Raw genomic sequence first — 19,772 nt, 5'->3', positions numbered from 1 at the left:
TTAATTGTAGTCAGTAGAATGTCTATTTGTATGTTAGGTTAGGGTTAGTAGAATAAGTTAACATACACTCTCAAAATTACTTTATAATTACACATTCTACTGATGTGAGTTTGCATGTAATTACAAATTAATGAGAGTTTGTTGACATGTAGTTGCAAAGTTATTAATAGTAGAATGTCTAAAGTGGAATAAAGTGTAACTGTAGTTATTTCCTCATTACTATTTTGAAGAAGCACTACCTCACAAGTGTCCTCAGGGAAACTGCCACTGATACATTCTTACTACAATAAACACAAGGTAAAGTATCGGCTAGCAATATTTATGAAAGATACACATGCACACATGAAATTCAGACCTTAGAATATTCAGTTGACATTGTGAATTCTTCAGTCCCTCAGAGAGTAGCTTCACTCCTGAATCCTGTAGGCCATTGTTACTCAGGTCCATTTCTTTTAGATGGGACTTTGAGGATTGTAGAGTTGAAGACAAACTTTCACAGTGCTGATCAGAGAGACAACATCCAGCAAGTCTATAACAGAGGATTACAGTTTTTACACAAACCATACATAGACAAACACGTCATTCAAAAATCAAAAATTCTACTTAATGTTTTTGGCAAATTTACCACCAATAATGAATTTTAATGAACAAAAAATGTGTCTATAATTAGTATAAAAAAATGGTGTTGAAATAACCATTTTTTCTCCATCATTTATCAAACTTTAAAAACATTCTTGGATAACTTCCAATTCTGTCATTCTGACAGAAATAGACCATTCTTTATTTGACCTCTCTATGCATTGGAGCTTGTGTGAGTTTTCTGTTAGCTTTGCAATGGTGAGAAATGGCACATTACTGCAACTCACTACTTTCCATACAAACAAATGATGTGACATTATTAGTTACTTTTACACGGTCATTAACAAAATAACTTTTTTAAATGCATCTCATTCACTAATAATTACAAGGGTTATTCATTATATTTTTGATTAGCCATAGCAGAACTTTAGACTTTGAGAGGTAAAATGTGGGTGCATTGACACTAGTCAAGTTGGCATAGGTTTGGCATAGGTTGCCTTTACAGACTTGACACTCTCAGGAAATATATGATACTCTCTTAGGGGCCATTTACAAGACATTGTTTTCAACTATAAACAAAATTATTTTTAAGCATTTTGGCCATTTATTCACACGACAACATCATTTTGAGGACCTGAAAATGCAAACTTTTGAAAATAGGTTTCAAGTGAAAGTTTTTGCCAACAATACCATTGTAGTCTCTGTATAAACTACGAAAACACAAGTTTGTGAAAACAGCACAAATCGTCATCCACATGCATATTACATGTTCAGTCTATAGGTGCATAGTGTTTCTTTACAAAGTGACATTGCCAACTACTGGCCAGGCATGCATTTTTTTAATCATATTCGTGGATCCATGTGAACAGGAATCGTTTTGACAATGCTGTCATCTGTAAAAATGCAACAAATAAACGTTTCAGTTTTTACCCTAAAGATGCACTCTCACCTGAAAGCATGCACAGCAAGATCCTCAAGCAATGACAGTATGTCATCCTTAAAAATGATTTCTCTTTCTGTGTATACACATTTGTGTATACACAGACTTCACAACTTTTAGGTTCTATTCCTCCAGACTCATGCTTAACACTCATTCATGATTTATGAGTTAGTTTTTCACTCATAAATGTTGCATGTGTGGCATTTTTTGTCTAATATTAAATTGCAATGTGGTATAATATACAGTGCATTGTGCTTTGAAAGAATATTCCATTTCAGCCATTATTTCTCATGACTGATTTGTACAACTTAAGATTGAGTCATTTATCTTAGGGTGTGGCCTGCCCTTCCACTGCTCTTGTCAGGTCAAGTCACCTTTATTTATATAACGCTTTTTACAATGCAGATTCTGTCAAAGCAGCTTTACAGTGATAACTGTTATATAATTTTGGCTGCACAGCAGCTCTTAAAGAAAATGGTGTCAGTATCCATCTTAATTAAATTCAGTATTGATTAATTCCCATGTAAGTATCAATAGTTATTAATTTAGTTAATGTATCTATATCAGCACTGGAGTAAACAGTGATGTCATCATCCAGTTCACATACAATGGTGTCAATGCAGGAAGATCAAAACACTGTTGAATATCAAATGTCAAGTGTCCCCAACTAAGCAAGCCAAAGGCAACAGCAGCAAGGAACCCAAACTCCAACAGGTGACATCAGGTGGTAAACAGGTGGCAAACAGGTGTTAAAATGGAAAAAAAAAAACCTTGGGAGAAACCAGGCTTAGTCGGGGGGCCAATTCTCCTCTGGAAAACAGTGCTTTATTATGATTCAGGCAGCTATCTTGTCACAATTCTCTAGTGTTTAGTGTTCCTAGGCTTTTGTTAATTATTATTTTGGCTTGCTGTTTCTTGTTTTCATTACCTGTATTTAGTTCTCATTGTATCTTATTTCTACAGTCTTATTTGTTAGTATGTACAGTCATATGAAACAATTAGGAACCCCTATTGAATTCCATGGTTTTCCAAATCAGGGCATAATAAAAAATCCTCTAGTGCTTGACAGGTCTTAAAATTTGGAAAATAAAACCACAGATGAACAGCAACACATGACAAGGACGCAATTGTAAAGCAAATTAAAGGTTTATAATTATCCGATTGTACCATAATGAAAACATTGGCAAATATGTGAGTGACCAGCTGTGCAGATGTGTCAGCAGCACCATGTTTCAGCATTGCGGTGGATGAAATCACCAATGTCATAGATGTTGCTCAGTTGTGTGTTTGGGTGAGGTTCCCAAAAGAAGAGTATTTCTGAGAAGAAATGATCTGCTTACTTCCACTTGTTGGCCAAATGAGAAGTGAGGACATTCTGAATGCACTTCTGGCATTTTTTGATGAAAAAAATGGTTGGTCAGGTCTAGCAAGTGTGTGCACGGATAGTGCCCCTAGCATGCGAGGAAAGGAGAAGAGGCTTGTTGATCTCATGAAAACAGTTGTTTGTGTGGTAAACTTCATTGTCTCCAGAGCGCTGAACCACAGACAATTCCGACAGTTCATCGAGGACTATGACACAGATTATAGTGATTTACTAATGCACAGTGAAGTGAGATGGTTGTCCTGTGGAAAAGTGCTTGAATGGTTTCTGAACCTCCTCCCTGAGATTTGCACTTTCCTGGACAGAAAAAGGAAAATGAGAGCCAGAGCTGTAAGAACCATGCTGGATCACACAGCTGGCTTTCCTACTGACATCACCTGTCACCTGAACAATATCAACTTGCAGCTTCAAGGAAGAGATAATCTTCCAAGCAACATGCTGAATGCTGTCAGAGCATTTCAGAATAAAATAACTGTCACTTCTGGAGTTTGGTGTCTGAAGAAGATTTTCCCACTTTGAAGCCACTTAAACATCACAAAAAGTGATGTCCTTCTTTGTGAGCACATACACTTGTGAGTCAACATTCTCAACCATGAACACTATAAAGAGGAAACAGAGAAACCATCTCAGCAATGAACATCTTGCAAGCCTCACAAGGATTGCAACAACAAGTTACAAATACATTATGAAGAAAGTCAAGGAAATGCATGCATGTTTCCGCTCATCCCAGCACGGTAATCCTGTTTTTATGTCATTAAGGGAAATCATCTTGTCTCAGTTACAAATGTGACAGGTAAATGATAAAGAATTATTTTTCTCCCCCTTTTGTATTTATTGCATTGCATATTGTATGTTCAGGGATGACAGACTGATAAGCAGACATGCTATTTATGACTAGAGAGCATATGCTTTCTCCTGGAAACCCTTCCAAACATGCCATTCGTGTCCTGTCTTTTTCTTGTACATTCATTTAACATGTTAACTGAGGCCTGTAGAGCCTGAAGTGTAGCTCTTGGGCTGTCTGATGCAATTTGTGCAGGCCCCCATTGATCTTTGCTGATGTTGTCATTATGGAAAAGAATGAGATGGATTAAGAGGATCTTTGGTGAATGGAAAGACAAAGCCACAGCCTGGCACAAGCTTGGGGGTTTTCAGAAGACTTCTAGCTCAGCATCATCTTCACATCAGAGTTTTTCAGTAAAGAAACTGCTGTGATCTTGTGATGAGTGATTTTTGAAGTCTGAAGATTTCACACCCTCTGAAGGTGAATGAGTCAATAAGGAGTTGTTCCTTTAGAGGGAACTTTTACGACTCATTGTTCTCTAGCAGGATATAGCTGTAACTTCATGCCCACCCTCTGATCCTCATCCTCCTCTATCCCCCAAACCTCACTGGCCTTTCATCCAGCCCTCTTCTTCCTTCTTCCTTCCTTCAGCTCAAAGATCACAACGCATCAAAAAAAGTTTACTGTTGTGAGGAGCCCAGTAAAATGTCATTCAAAATATAAACATGCCTTCGTCATTTATTGCTCTTTTAGCTTTTATTTAAATCAGTGCTTTTGATAATATCAGCAGATCTCATCTTAGGCAGAAGACCCTGCAGATCGCCCACTACTGTGGCCACAGAAAATGCCACAGAAGGACCAGAAGTGGGTGTTGGAAGCACTTTTTAGGGTTGGTGCAAAGGGAAAGCTTGACCTGCGTGAAAACCTACAGCTGTGGTACCACCAGCCCTGTTGTTCCACCAAGCTCTGGATGCCATATAGGCAATGGAGGTGTGGCTCTAGTGTATTAAACCTGCCTGTGCCAGGCATCAGCTGTGTGGTGGTGGTCTGTACAGGAGGGTATGATGATGTGTAAAACCAGCTACCTGTCCTGCACTGCAGAAAATGCATTTCTTAGAGTTTTTGTCTTGTTTCTAGTCCAAATATCTAAAAACATTCTTAAATCAAGAAATATTTTCTAGACAAGTAAAAATTGTCTTGTTTTCAGAAGAAATGTTAAAATTAAGAGAATGTTTCCTTAAAACAAGCAAAATAATCTTATTTCAAACCAAAAACAAGATTATGTTTCTTGTTTTCGCTTTGAAATAAGATTATTACAGTCTGAATGGTGCTGCATCAAGAAACTTGAATCTCTGTTATGCAAGGAGAAAGCTATACATCGATTCTATGAGTTCTCTGGGCCCGATTTCATCTCATATGGTCAGATGGTGGAAATGTGTGCCATGTTTTTCCAAAAACATGCTGAGTCCTCAGTCCTAAGACGAAAGGGACCATCCAGACTTTCATTTGTGACAGGCGCAAAAGAAAACATCTGTCATGGTACTGTATGGAGGTGCATCAGTGCAAATGGCATGGGTGACTTGCATTTGTGTGAAGGTACCATTGATGTGGAGGGATATATTTGGATTGTACAAAGAAATAAACTGCCATCAAGATGACATCTTTCCTAGGTAGCAGGACAATGTTAGGCCTCATTCTGCATGTGATACATCAGAGTGGTTTTTAGACACTCTACAACGTAAAGTGGAAGTACCTGACTGCCTGTCTGCAGTCCAGATCTGACTCTTACTGAAAATGTATGGTCCATCATGAAAAGGAATATCAGACAATGATGATCACAGACTGTTGGGCAGATGTCTGTATCAGATGAGATTGGGTAAAATTTCCACTTGCAAAACTGCAACAATTTGTATCCTCAATTCCCAATGATTAAAAAACTTTCATTAAAAGGAAAGGTGATGTGACACAGTGGTAAACATGGCTCTGTCCCAACTTTTCTGAAGTGTGTTGCAGCCATCAAAATCAAAATTTGTTTATACTTACAAAATACAATAATGTTGTTCAGTGAAAACATTGGAGATCTTTTCTTTGTACTTTTGCAAGTTAATTAGAGTTTAGAGAGAATTAACAAATCACAGATTCTTAATTTTTTTTGCATTTTACAAAATGTCCCAACTCTTCTGAAATTGGGGTTGTGTATATATATATATATATATATATATATATATATATATATATATATTATATATATATATATATATATATATTAGGGCTGTCAAAATAACGTGTTAATTTCAATTAATTAATATGAGAAAAAATAACGCGTTAAAAAAAATAATGCAGATTAATCCATTCCGTATTGACCTTTGAACCTGGAGCCGTTCTAGCCACCATTCTACTGTAAAATGAAGGAGGGAGACGACTGCTGCGCTGACGGACAGAACGAGCAGAGCTCCTCCCTCGTGCGCGCGAGCTCTCTTCTTCTTCAAAGTAAGCACCGTCTTTGCACTCTCTCTACCTCACACATAATAATCTAAATCAACTGACACAATGCAAAAAGTTCGTAAAACCATTGTTTTTCCTGAATAATCGCTGGGTGTGAATAATAGTGCTCAAAAGAACGTCACCTCATCTTCTCTGACAGGCGCCCTGCACATGCAGCTGACATAAACCACACTTTCAGTAAACAAAAAGAAAGTCCTATACAGTGGTGAAGTGTTTTCTGTGTTGACAAATCTTTTGCGATATGCACGCAACGCGTCAACGTCCGCTAATGTCCAATTCGCGACCTAATGACCCATTTGAACAGATTCATTTTAATGAATCATGACAACAACTTATGACGGCTGTTTCTCAATTCCAAGAACGCAGAGAACGGACTTGCGTTCTCGTGGAGACCGGTTTTGCCAGGCGACCTTGAAAGAACGAGGATGCGAGGACACAGAACGCATCATTTGAGAATTGAGATGTGCTGCGATCTTGTTGCTCAACTGACCGTCCCAGCATATTATAAGTGGCTAATGCACAATAAATACAACATAACATCACAAACAAATGTCATAACATTAAGATTTTTTTCTCTCACAATATTATAGACATATAGACATTGTTTTTATATCATTTTATATCTTTTTATTTCACCGCGTGTATTTATGAAAATGAGTAGCCTTTGTGTTACATGCTTTGTCAATGTTAAGATTATTTTTTATATTCCAATAAAAATACTGCAGGCTTTCTTCAGGTTATCACTTTATTAAAATTAAGCAAAATTATGTATGCGATTAATTTAGATTAATTAATCACAGAGTATGTAATTAATTAGATTAAAATTTTTAATCGATTGTCAGCCCTAATATATATATAAATATGTGGTATATGTGAAATATATATATATATATATATAATAAATGGGAAGGTCAAACCTCAGTATGTTTAGTTGACAGTGTGAACTTTCCAGTCCATCACAGAGTAGCTTCACTCCTGAATACTGTAGTACATTGTTGCTCAGGTCCAGCTCTCTCAGACAGGAGTTTGATGATTGTAGAGCTGATGACAAATTTTCACAGTGCCGATCAGATAGACGACATCCAGCAAGTCTACAACAGAGGGTGACAGTTTAAAGATTAGGAGATGGATAGTTTCTGTATTCTGTGCATTCTGTTTTTTTTTTTGTTTTTTTTTGTTTTTTATATCAAACAGCTATCCAGCGAAACAGGAGAAAGACAAAAACTGATATGGAGGATCATGAGCAGAAATAAGTGAATAAAAGGGGAAGTTGAAAGAGTAGCAAGGGGTAATAGTGACATATCAAGGCGGGCTGTGATGATTTTGAACTATGTATTTTTTAATGCTTTTGACTATTGAAAAATATTATTTGGCAAATATTTCCTTTTTTGATATTTTGTTAAGAAACAAATTATTAATAATTATTCTTGGCACACAACATACATCAAAAGGCTTTGCTTGATTTGTGATTTTGCATTGATCTTCTGTGTGAATTTTTTCACCCCTATTTTGATATTTGAAAATTACAATTTGACATTGAATCTTTTGTGGGGGATGTTTTTTGTTGTGAATGAGCTTCATTACTTTACATTTTGTGTATCTGGTGGTTTGAGTTATCCTGGGTTAAATTAATTTACATTCTTTTGGTGGATCTAATTATGCCTGGCACCCGAATTATTAAAAATGTATTATTATTATTATTAAATTCATATATTTAGAGTGAGCCACAAGTGCAGCTTAAGTATAAAATGAAGTACTGCTGCTGTCATTAAACCCAGTTTCAGAATCATCTGAACTGCACACCACAAAAAAGACTGGGGTTGGAAATTGAAAAATTGTTTTCACTTCTGGCATCGGACACTTAAGGTTAGTAATCAGAAACTTGTTATAAAATACAAATTTTGAATGAGGATATCAAGTGGAGACTGAGTTGCCCCAGTCATGGCAGGTGGTATGGCCACGCTATGCATAGTGACAAGAGCGGCTTTTCCACCATCAGTCCAAACAGTTCTTAGAATGGTAAGAAACAGTTCCAGTTATGTTTCCAGCTGAGCCCGGTCTGGCACGGCCCAAAACCTACCCATCTTCACCGCCTGGATCTGGATCCAACTCCTCCCACTTTACATATCCCTAAACCTACCAGTCTCCACCCCCTGTATCTCGTTTTCTGCAATAGGGGGGTACTAAGGGAAGAGGGCCAATGTTCCAAAGTCATGGTTATAGTGTTCTACGGTTTATTTTTCAAAAGGCTCAAAGAAAATAATATTGAAATGTCCTGAATATTGAGTGAGTCCATTAGTTTACGTGAAAGTGCCCGCTCACTTTTGCCCAGGCCCAACCAAAAATAAAATAAAATACAAGCTATAAATTAGACTATTTTTTAAATTTCTTTGTTTTTCAAATAAGATCAAATTAACAGCCTACAATGTTCTCACATTTTAAGTAGTAGGCTACAAAGAAATATTTTAATAAAAAGTGAGCAACAGTTTCTTAATTCATTTACAAAGGAACAATAACAAAAAGTGATCTGCAGTTTCTTAATTTATTTATAAAGAAACAATTTAATAAAAAATGTTCAACAATTTCTTAATTTATAGTTGGACACTTTGCTTTCCTGCATGTTTCAATGTGCATCCCTGACTTGTTGAAATGCATCAGTGAATTGTTAAATATAGTTTTGTCTGTCATCACTGTAACAATAGTCAAATAGCTGGAACATTAAGCATTTGTATGATAAATAATTAGCCAAGATTAAATGTTATATTATTATTATTTTTATTATTATCACCAGTAATTTATTTAAAGGTCCCGTTCTTCGTGATCCCATGTTTCAAACTTTAGTTTGTGTGTAATGTTGTTGTTAGAGTATAAATAAAATCAGTAAAATTTTAAAGCTCAAAGTTCAATGCCAAGCGAGATATTTTATTTAACAGAAGTCGCCTACATCGAACGGCCAGTTTGGACTACATCCCTCTACTTCCTTCTTTAATGACGTCACTAAAACTCAGACGTCACTAAGACGTCACTTTTTTGATTAACCTCCGCCCACAGGAATACACAAGAGTTGCGTTTGTTGAGTGTGTTTGTCGCCATGTCGTCGAAACGCTGTTATTTTCATCCCGTAGTCCAATCACCGGGTCTGATTCCGGCTCAAATTGATAGGGTAAAATTAAAGACATGTTTACAATAACACTGAGCCTCCACGTTATGGTAAGAGGCGTGACTTTTCCGGGCAAGATGCGCTCTCTCTATGGCTCTGGGTGCGCTCAGAGTTGTCGAATCACAACACAGGAACTGCTGGCACAATCAGAACTCGTTACGTATTTCTGAAGGAGGGACTTCATAGAACAAGGAAGTCATCAGCCCGTTTTTATGACAGTGGAAACAGCGGTATACAGATAAGTAAATTATGTGAAAAATACTGTGTTTTTTTACACGCGAAACATGAACACATGTTATATTGCACACTATAAACACAATCAAAGCTTAAAAAAAAAAAAAAAAACGGGAAAACGGGACCTTTAATTATTTTAGCTTCATTTAAAATTAAAAAATGTCACAGCAACCTATATGCAATGTTGCAAACTGTCCCTTTGCGTCACCTGGTGGTGTCACATGTCACTGAGTTGTATTTAACACTGTGGTGGCGTTACATGTGCCAGTAATAGGTATTTTGGTTGATTAACTACTGTAGCAAGTAGAATGTCTAAAGTGGACCACCGAAATAAAGTGGAAACGAAAAAAAACTTTAATTTATTTTGCACAGCACAGAATAATATACACAGGGGAAAGCATCTGTTAGCTATAGTTGTAAAACACCTATTCATACACATGTTTGAATGTAGTGAATGAGTAAGTCAAACCTCAGTATGTTCAGTTGACAGTGTGAATTCTTCAGTCCAGCACAGAGCAGCCTCACTCCCTTAACCAGCAAGTCATTGTTACTCATGTCCAGCTCTCTCAGATGGGACTTTGATGATTGTAGAGCTGAACACACAGTTTCACAGTGCTGATCAGAGAGACAACATCCAGCAAGTCTGTAACAGAGGATGACATAGAGATGGACACATAAAATCATGTTATCTGTATTCTGTGCATAATAATGAATCAGATAAAAATGTAAGTAAAAACATACAAATGTAGTTTTGGTAACACTTTAGATTAGGGAACAGATATTCACTGGTAAGTAGCTGCTTGCATATTACTAATATATTGGCGGTTAATTAGTACTTATAAAGCGCATATTAAGACCTGAAGGCATTTTTAGAATTGTTTAGAGTTGTTGTTTTTTTTCTCTAAGTGACATGCACAAAAGTAAAGACTGGTAACTCCAAAACTATAACAAGGAGAGTCAAAAGGTATGTATCATTTGATAGAACACTTTCAAAGTTTTTAGAAAACATAAATTACATCACAATTGTAAATTCTCTTGCTGAGAAACTGCTGATAAAAGACAAACAAATATATACAATTTTTATTATAATTTTACATATCTTTCTTATTTGACATGCAATAATTCAGGAAGGAAATAAGGAATCTTTTTTAATGAAGCTCTCCAACATGTGATCTACATCTGGATCAAATTTTTTGATAATAGTATAAAGTAAACATAAGTTTACTTTCCATAAGGAATATCTTGTGATCTTCGCAAGGGATTATGTTGATTTTGGACTAAATTTAATCGCAAGAATCTTCTTTAAATGATGTGCATGTTTCATGGAGTTTTGAGCAAAAATGCCAAAAATGCCAAATGAAAAAATGCCAAATGAAATCTAAACAGAACTGCATGTGCCTTGTGAAAGAACATTGTAGCCAGAGCTACTTCTGAATATAAACACTTATTATAAGTGTACCATAATGATTCAGGGTAAAACAAAAACCCGGTTTGGAAAATGGATTCATGTTGTACATTCTCATTATATATTTTTTTGTAAATTTTGAACTCTTTTTGAGCTTTAAGTAAATTAGGAATTTTTTTAGCAAGTAACTCAGCACTACTTAGGAGTTAACCAAATTGACTACATGCATTGTAAAGTTCAGACTCTAAGCGTTCAAATGACATTTATTTTTTGTTGATCAAGGCAGTTAGTTTTGAAAAATATGATTAATTTTTTCCGTTACTATGTGGTGCCAGCGGGCGGTACACTGGTGTTTATAGGGACTACTCAGCACACCTTAAGAGTTTATCAAAGTTTATCATCAGTTTTTAAGATTTAAAATTATACCTATTCCACACTGGAAAACAAGTATGGATGGTTCTGGGAACATTGGATAACACATTGCATCCCGGAAAGACAAGAGATGTGTTTTTAGCCAAATGTGTTACATCACTCATATGTAATAACTTGTGATTGGCGCAATGGATTATGTTGTTTTTGGGCTCATTTTATTCGTAAGAAATGTCTATCATAAAACCGTACAGAACCAATATAATGCATTTCATTTGTATTTTGCTAAAAAAATTTCTGTTATACTCTGTTTTTCAGCTGTTATATTGATTCCATGTTATATATTTTGAGCCTATATATCATTTATTGAACTGAATAGTGAAATAGCCATATTGTCCCACCCCTAGTGATGATATGAATTTATACTCACAGAGCTTTTCGGCAGTTCATCACAGCTGGTATCAGTCTCCATCTCCCCTCATATGATGTGTTATATTTTATAGGCTCAAACTCATCCAGCAGCTCCTCTGACATCTGAATCATGTAGGCTATTGCTGAGCAGTGAACAGGAGAGAGTTTTTTGTCTGAGTGTTTGTCTGATTTTACGAAGTCCTGAATCTCTCTGCACAGAGTCTGATCATTCACTTCCAGCAAACAGAGGAACAAACTGATGGATCTATCAGCTGAGAGATTATAACAATTGATTTTGTCTTTAATGTAGTGTGCAGTTTCTCTGATAGTTTCTGAGCTGTTCTCTGTGTGTTTCAGTAAATCCTGTAAGAGTTTCTGATTGGTCTCCAATGAGATGCCCAGCAGGAACCGCAGAAAAAGATCCAGGTGTCCATTTTTACTCTTAAGAGTTTTGTCGGCAGCGGAAGTTAGTAGCTCACACAAAGTGTTCCTCTTAGACTTGTCTCGTTTATTTTCAAAATGTTCATATTCTTCACACAGAAACATCTGCAATGGTTCCATGTTCTTCATCAGATGGGAGTAAAACACATAGAAAGCAGCTAGAAACTCCTGAAAGCTCAGATGTATGAAGCAGTAGACTTTTCTGTGCTGAAGCACAGACTCCTCTTTAAAGATCTCAGTGCAAATCCCAGAATACAATGCGTCAGTGATGTCTATGCAACACTCTCTCAGATCCTCGTCATAGAACATGACATTGCCCTTCATCAGCTGTTTGAAAGCCAGTTCAGCAAGCTTCACAATCACTTCTCTGTTGGACTGCAGAAGTTTTTCTGTATCTCTATCCTCATACTTCTGATTCTTCATGTTCATCTGAATGAGCAGGAAGTGGATGTACATTTCAGTCAGAGTTTGAGGGATTTCTGCATCTTCTTTCAGGATTTTTTCAAGCACAGTGGCTGAAATACAACAGAAGACTGGTATGTGACACATGATGTGGAGGCTTCTTGCACTTCTAACGTAGGAGATGATTCTGCTAGCTTGATCTTCATCACCGATTCTTTTAGTAAAATATTCCTCCTTCTGAGGCTCATCAAATCCCTGAATTTCTGTTACACGGTTGATGTACTTAGAGGGGATCTGATTGGCTGCTGCTGGTCTGGTGGTGATCCAGATGAGAGCAGAGGGAAGCAGCTTTCCTTTAATTAGGTTTGACATTAACACACCCACTGATGAAGTATCAGTCACATCAGTAACTCTCTCACAGTCTGAAAACATTAGTGTAATTCTGCTTTCATCCAGACCATCAAAAATGAACACAACTTTGCACTCCTTATAAATCCTTGAGTCCAGATCTTGAAGTTTAGGATGAAAGTCCAGCAGAAGTCTGTGAAGACTGTACAGATCATCTTGAATCAAGTTTAGCTCTCTAAATGGAAGTACAAACATGAAATCTACATCTTGATTGGCTTTTCCCTCAGCCCAGTCCAGAATGAACTTCTGCACAGAGACGGTTTTTCCGATTCCAGCAATGCCTTTTGTAAGAACAACCTTTATTTTGTCTTTCTTCTCACATCCTGGTTCAGTTGAGGGTTTAAAGATGTCATTACAGTAGATTGGAGTGTCTTGTGAATTTTGTTTTCTATGTGTTTTCTCAATGTGTAAAACCTCATGTTCATCATTCACCCATTCACTCTCTCCCTCTGTGATGTATAGCTGTGTGTAGATCCTGTTCAAGAGGGTTTGATTATCTTGTAGTTTGACTGGCTCAAATAAGCTCTCATACTTATTCTTCATGCTGGTTTTGTGTAGGTCTTTGACTCTCTGTAGTTCATCATCAACTGGTTGGTGAGAAATCTGCTGCAGATTTTTAGACTGATCATCTCTGTGCACACAGCAGAAACAAGAACAACACAAAGATTGAATGAAAGAGTGGGCAGCTACTAAATATTCTAGTAAAGCTGTGTGTGTCATTTTCAATACCAGCTGAAACACAATAAACCAGGTTAATACAGGTCAGCAAGCTTTATTCCTTAAATAACAGTTAGTAAAAATCATTTGAGTCTTGTGACGAGCAGAGCGGGCGAGAGCCGTGAGGGAACGGCGCGAGGCCGGTGATGCGAGTGATAATGAGCTTCAGCTGCGTGTTGCACTGGTCTCGAATCTCTCACGGAGGAACTCCGGAAGCATAAAACGGGAGCAACGACAGTGAAGGATGAGAGGACCAGGCCTGGCATTTACTTTATGTTTTATTATGTTTAAAGTTATGTTGAATGTTCGCCGGTTCCCGCCTCCTTCTTCCCGTTCATACATACTACAAACTATGTTACAAGTCTCTTCATCTTTGTTTGTTTGTTTTAAACTGTTAAACAATGTTTACAACATGGGTTGATTTACATCATTTATCAGAATTCCTTATAAAATTTGTTTTGCATCCATATGTTACATCAACACCAACAACAGACATCATTACAATAATATTACAAATGATGTTACCCTTGACACATTGATCTCCTTACTAACTAAATAATGATAATGAAGCACTCTGAACTGGCTAATATTTAAGTTAGAGTGCTCTGTAGTGGTGTCGAGCAGACACATTTGTTATGATTGATACCCAACATGCACTAAAATGAATAATGTGCCTTTATATGTCATTTGGTAAAGGATGTTGATTTTAAAAAGGAAATGAATATTTTAATTATATAAAATACTGTAATTCAGTTCATCGCTCTGGCTTCATTCTGTTATTGATTCAATCTCTTTACTGCAGCAGTTTACAGAAGCCCCCAACTGTCCAAGTAATACTATGTTATATATAGTAATACAGAATACAGTGAATAATAGTGTTAAATAAACACTATTCAGTATACAAATGGATGCATGCATCAGAGAATAAAAGTAACACTGAAGCATTGTTAATGAAATAAAACAAACTGACTATACAAATGATGATTGACCGTTAGTGATAACACCTGTTTTAACAAGCAGAATCACTAAAGGAAAGAGGAAGGATAATTTAAATAATTAATTTAAATATTTTTTTAGTTTCAAGTCACTGTTATGGTGACAAAAATCATGCTGAGCAGTTCACACAGTGAAGAAAAAAATATGGATCTACTTGTGAGGGAATTTTGATGCTTAACAACAAAATAGCTTGAAACTTATCAAGCAGAGCAGACTGATTATTTGCTTACAAAGCCCCCCATAACCTGGCACCTCAATACCAGAACCGGTGTATTGCTCCCATATACCCCTTAGAACCTTCTAGACCCTTTGACCTTGGCAAACTCACTGGGCCTCATTTATAAAAAGATTGTATGACAGAAAATGGTGCGTACGGTCTTTTCCATGCAAAACGTGGCATTTACCAATATGGATATGAGCGGTGGCTACTATCAAATCACATGTCAGGTCTCAGCACATGTACGCAAGTTTTGAGTTAGCGTGAAAAAAAATTCAACTTAATTAAATTACAATAGATGGGTGTTTCCCAGACAGCAACATAGTGTGGCCCAGATCCGGCCCACATTTAGCAGCATTTAAACATGGGGATTCACACATTGTCACATCACACACCTGCAATGCTTCTGTGAACCAAGAAAAACAATAAAAATAAGTAGGCTATATAAAAGGAATAAAATAAATAGGCTAGGACTACACAACATATATTTCATTTTAATAATTAACAGACTAGCAAAAGGAAAAAAATGTGTAATGCTATAGTTTTTAGCGGTTTCACTCTAACGCATTGTATTTGTTTTCTTTATATCTTTATTTTATAAAATCCAAGTGATTGTGACACTGTTGACATTGTGACATTGTTACACTGCTCAAATGAAATGGTCCGCTGTAAAATCAGCGTGCCCGGCACCTAACCAAATACATTTTTGCTCATGTGAAGGATGCTGTTTGTAGATATTGGAACACAAGTAAAGTACAAAGCCTTGTTAACAAAATGAGTAATAATTTAGCAACCAAAATGTTACATGCAAATATAGAAACATATTTGGATTCTTACCAAATGAGAGAGAAGAGCCCATCAGTTTCGCTTTAGCCTAAAAAAAATCATTTTGGCTTGACCTATGTCGTATATAATGAATGCCACTATGACTATCTAATTTATGTTTTATTTTATAGTTTAATATATAATTTTATAGCTTCTTTTTCATTCTTGTTCTGTTCTGAATACCATTAAAACTTAATGGAACTACAATAGGCCTATTAATGTTCTGTTTTATTTACTGGTATTAAATATACACATCAATTAATGTTGTTGTTTGCAATTACGAGGTTAACGGGTGTTTTGGGCTTTTTTAAAAAATATCTCTCTCTCTCTTGTTTCACTGCAGGAGTTCAATAACCAACTACTGTACATGTTTGTACTCACACAGAGTCAATGTTCACTGTTCCATCACTGAGATCAGGGGGATGACGCATTGATCCGTCACTCTTCATAGACACACAGCCGGATACTGAACATGATGCTGTCTCACTTTCCTTTGGTCTGATACTGAAAAAAAACACCCCACATTGCTAAGAGTATCTCTCTTTATTGCCAGTGTTTAAAGGGTTCATGAATTGAGAAAAAATTTTTCTTGATCTTTTCACATGTAAGAAATCACTATACTACTGTATGAGTACATACTTTTCAGAATTTAAAACTTTCTTTCTTTCTTTTCTTACTTTACCCCCCTAAAACTGTAACCATGGTTCCCTGAGAAGGGAACAAGATGCTGTGTCTGACATCGATGCTATGGGGAACACCTCAGCTTCTGAAGCACGTGTGCAACTATTCCAATTCTAAACCCAGAACAAGAATTTCCAGAACAAAGCAGCATGATGAATCCAATCTTCAAGCAAAAAGAACTGGATAAAATATTTTAATGCTACCGAATTGTTATTAAACTGCAATTTAAAACATTATTGAAATTTAAGCTTCAATAATACAGATTATCATCTCACCTGGTGTTAAAGGTCTCATCACTGAGATCAGGGGGATGACGCATAGATCCATCACTCTTCATAGACACGCAGCTGGATACTGAACTTTTTTGTCTGGTACTGAGAGAAATTTTAGATTTTTCATATAATTGTAACAAAATGGCATTCATGCACGCAAAGGAGCAGGCTGTGAAGTAGATCCATGTGCAGTTAGATTTATTAAAAGAGTTTAAAGTCAGAAAACACAAGGTAGCTAGAGTAAACAAAGTTAACAAATTTACCCTCCGTTGCAAAGTGGCTAAGTTGATTTGTCCCCTAATTAAATAAATCTTGGATCAAATGGAAGTTTAAACTAAGTAATTTTGTTAACAGTATGTAACATTTTCTAGAATAGAAAGTTAAAAAAGAACAAAAAAGAAAATTTGAAGAACTTATCTTCCGGAATCTGGCAGTAAGTTTTGGAAGATCTTTTTTTTCCATTTCTGCAAGACTGACTAAAGCCTATTAAAAAACAGCATTCATGTTTTGTTTTTTGTTTTGTTTTTTTTACAACACTTCAGCTTGTGATTCTTATTAAGAGCGGGTCATTTTTAGGATTCTTTAGCTAACCTAAGTCTCTGAGATCCTGACATCTTGCACTTCTGGAGACTCCAGGTAGGTTGCAGTTCTGGAAAATGGTGGCACTGGAGACTAAAATGTTTCTGATGGTTTCACACTTAATTCTTCAATTTAATTCTTAATTCTTTTGCAGTTAACATGCATCTTTTCTTCTCCACCTGTTTTTGTCTGACCCTGCTGACCCAATGAGCGTTTGCTTAACTTTGCAGTTTTTAGTATTGCATAGTATTGCTTTGTTCTCATGAGCATTTAATAATTTTTGACTTTTCAATCTGAATTAAATCTCTCTTTTTTTGTCTCATTTTGCCTGTATAAAAGAAAACCTGCCTAATAATTATGCACACCTGAATATAAGGCGTTTTTTATTTCCAGCCTTCATGAACAATTATATATCACTTATAAATTATGATTTTGAATGAAATACACAATTAATAGTAGTTATTAAGATTAATGTGGTTTGTAATTGGTAAAATGTGCCTGGAAAAAATAATCAACTAAGAAAATCAACTAGGTTTTGTTACATCATAAGTGTTTCAAAATTTCAGTGGTTCACGTGACATTGGCAGTTTGATGCACGCTCCGAACCACTGATTCGAAAAAAAAAGATTTGTAAAGCTTCGAAGCTTCATGAAGCAGTGTTTTGAAATCGCCCATCACTAGATATTGTTGAAAAAAGACGTTATTTTGTTGTTTTGGTGCACAAAAAGTATTCTCGTTGCTTCATAACATTAAGGTTGAACCACTGTACTCACATGAACTGTTTTAAATATGTCTTTAGTAGCTTTCTGGGCATTTGAAAGTGTAGATTAACTTGCTGTCAATGGAGGCCTCACTGAGCCATCGGATTTCATCAAAATTATCTTAATTTGTGTTTCTGAAGATGAACGAATGTCTTACATGGTGGAACAACATGAGGGTGAGTAATTAATGACAGAATTTTAATTTTTGGATGAACTAACCCTTTAAGGACATTTTTTCAGCAACTAAAATCATTGGCATAATAACACTTTTATTTATATAATTTTTTATTGCCAGATGATTTTTTCTCAATAATTGGGCAGAGATAATTCTTGGTTAGGGGCTCCACTGCCAATGCAAAAAGTAGTGAAGACAAAGGACACCCCTACCCGATTCCTCTTGTTAAATTAGATTGCGAAAGCATATCAGAATTAGTTCGGACAGCTGTAAATTGACTTTTATATAACGTGAATCACGTCGAGAAATTTTAGAGCAAAATTCACTTTTTTGCCAGACTGCCTAGATTCTCTCTCTTTATCGCAAAGTTTATGATATAATTTTGTCTCTTGTCTCAAGTACTGGTTATTGTCTCACCTGGGGTTAGAGTTCACTTTTTCTTCTCTGATTTCTCTTTTTTAAATAATATCTCTCTTTCTTGTTTCACTGCAGGAGTTCAATAACCAACTACTGTACATGTTTGTACTCACACAGAGTCAATGTTCACTGTTCCATCACTGAGATCAGGGGGATGACGCATAGATCCGTCACTCTTCATAGACACACCGCTGGGCTCTGGAGATTCTGCTCTCTGGTTCTGGTAGTGAACAACATCCCCCTCCTCTCTCTCCTTATAGTGGCTCATTTTAGAAGTGGCATTCTTGTGTGTCTCCATAAAGATTTCGGTTCTGAATTTACAGATAAAAACACAAACAACTAATCACTACGTCTTTTCAAATTAATCAAGTTTTTGCAAGTTTTCTTGACCACATCAATAAACATTTTATGATACTGATGCCTTAGTTGAAGTTTTTTCATTAGAATTTTGTTTACAACAGCAGAATGTCTTCAGGAGGTTAAATAATATTGATTGCAAAAAAGAATAATTCAATATGCTATATGATAATAGTAAAAAACAAAATTAAAACGTATTAAAATTATATAACCAGCATAGGCTACTAGGCAACTTTAGGCTAAAAAATAAAGATGGAAAATTCTATCAGATTCCAATTAAAGGGTTAGTTCGCCCAAAAATGAAATTTCTTTCATTATCCCTCATGTCGTCCCAAACCCTTAAGACTTTCGCGGCAATGCACCTTTTTTAGGTCCAGAAAGGTACTAAAGACATTGTTAAAACCAATGATGTGACTACAGTGGTTCAAACATAATTTTAAGAAGAGATGAAAATACTTTTTATGCACAAAAACAAAACAAAAATAACTTCATTCAACAAATTCATCTGTCCCCCTGCTACGCTATTTTCGTTGCAGAGCTTCAGTGTTTATGTCTGAACGGCGGCTCAGTATTGGCCGGCTCTGGTCATGTGAGCAGGACCCCTGAACCCCTCTTCAGACATAAACACTGAAGCTCTGCAATGAAAATAGCGTAGCAGTATGACAGGGGACAGACAAACATTGTTGAATAAAGTTGCTATTTTTGTTTTATTTTTGCACACAAAAAGTATTCTCGTTGCTTCGTAATATTAAGGTT

General features: G+C 36.1%; 1 protein-coding gene across 2 annotated transcripts in view; it reads right to left on the bottom strand.

Annotated features, from left to right (window-relative positions):
- Positions 1–19,772, bottom strand: part of zmp:0000001020 (NACHT, LRR and PYD domains-containing protein 12) — a 29,551-nt gene that overhangs the window by 6,913 nt on the left and 2,866 nt on the right. The window contains exons 2-9 of one of the 2 annotated variants that reach the window (XM_067392400.1): positions 18,773–18,970; positions 16,731–16,829; positions 16,156–16,278; positions 13,552–13,650; positions 11,788–13,161; positions 10,053–10,226; positions 7,107–7,280; positions 356–529 (exon numbers count right to left, since the gene is read on the bottom strand). In XM_067392400.1, coding sequence (XP_067248501.1) covers positions 356–529; positions 7,107–7,280; positions 10,053–10,226; positions 11,788–13,161; positions 13,552–13,650; positions 16,156–16,278; positions 16,731–16,829; positions 18,773–18,957 — 2,402 coding nt within the window. In that variant the 5' untranslated portion in view covers positions 18,958–18,970. Of the gene's footprint in view, positions 1–355; positions 530–7,106; positions 7,281–10,052; positions 10,227–11,787; positions 13,651–16,155; positions 16,279–16,730; positions 16,830–18,772; positions 18,971–19,772 lie in introns of both variants that reach the window. The other variant, XM_067392399.1, reaches the window with a different exon arrangement.

This window comes from Chanodichthys erythropterus, chromosome 8, assembly GCF_024489055.1.
Source record: "Chanodichthys erythropterus isolate Z2021 chromosome 8, ASM2448905v1, whole genome shotgun sequence".
Taxonomy (NCBI): Eukaryota; Metazoa; Chordata; class Actinopteri; order Cypriniformes; family Xenocyprididae; genus Chanodichthys; species Chanodichthys erythropterus.
This window is presented reverse-complemented; position numbering and strand designations above follow the sequence as displayed.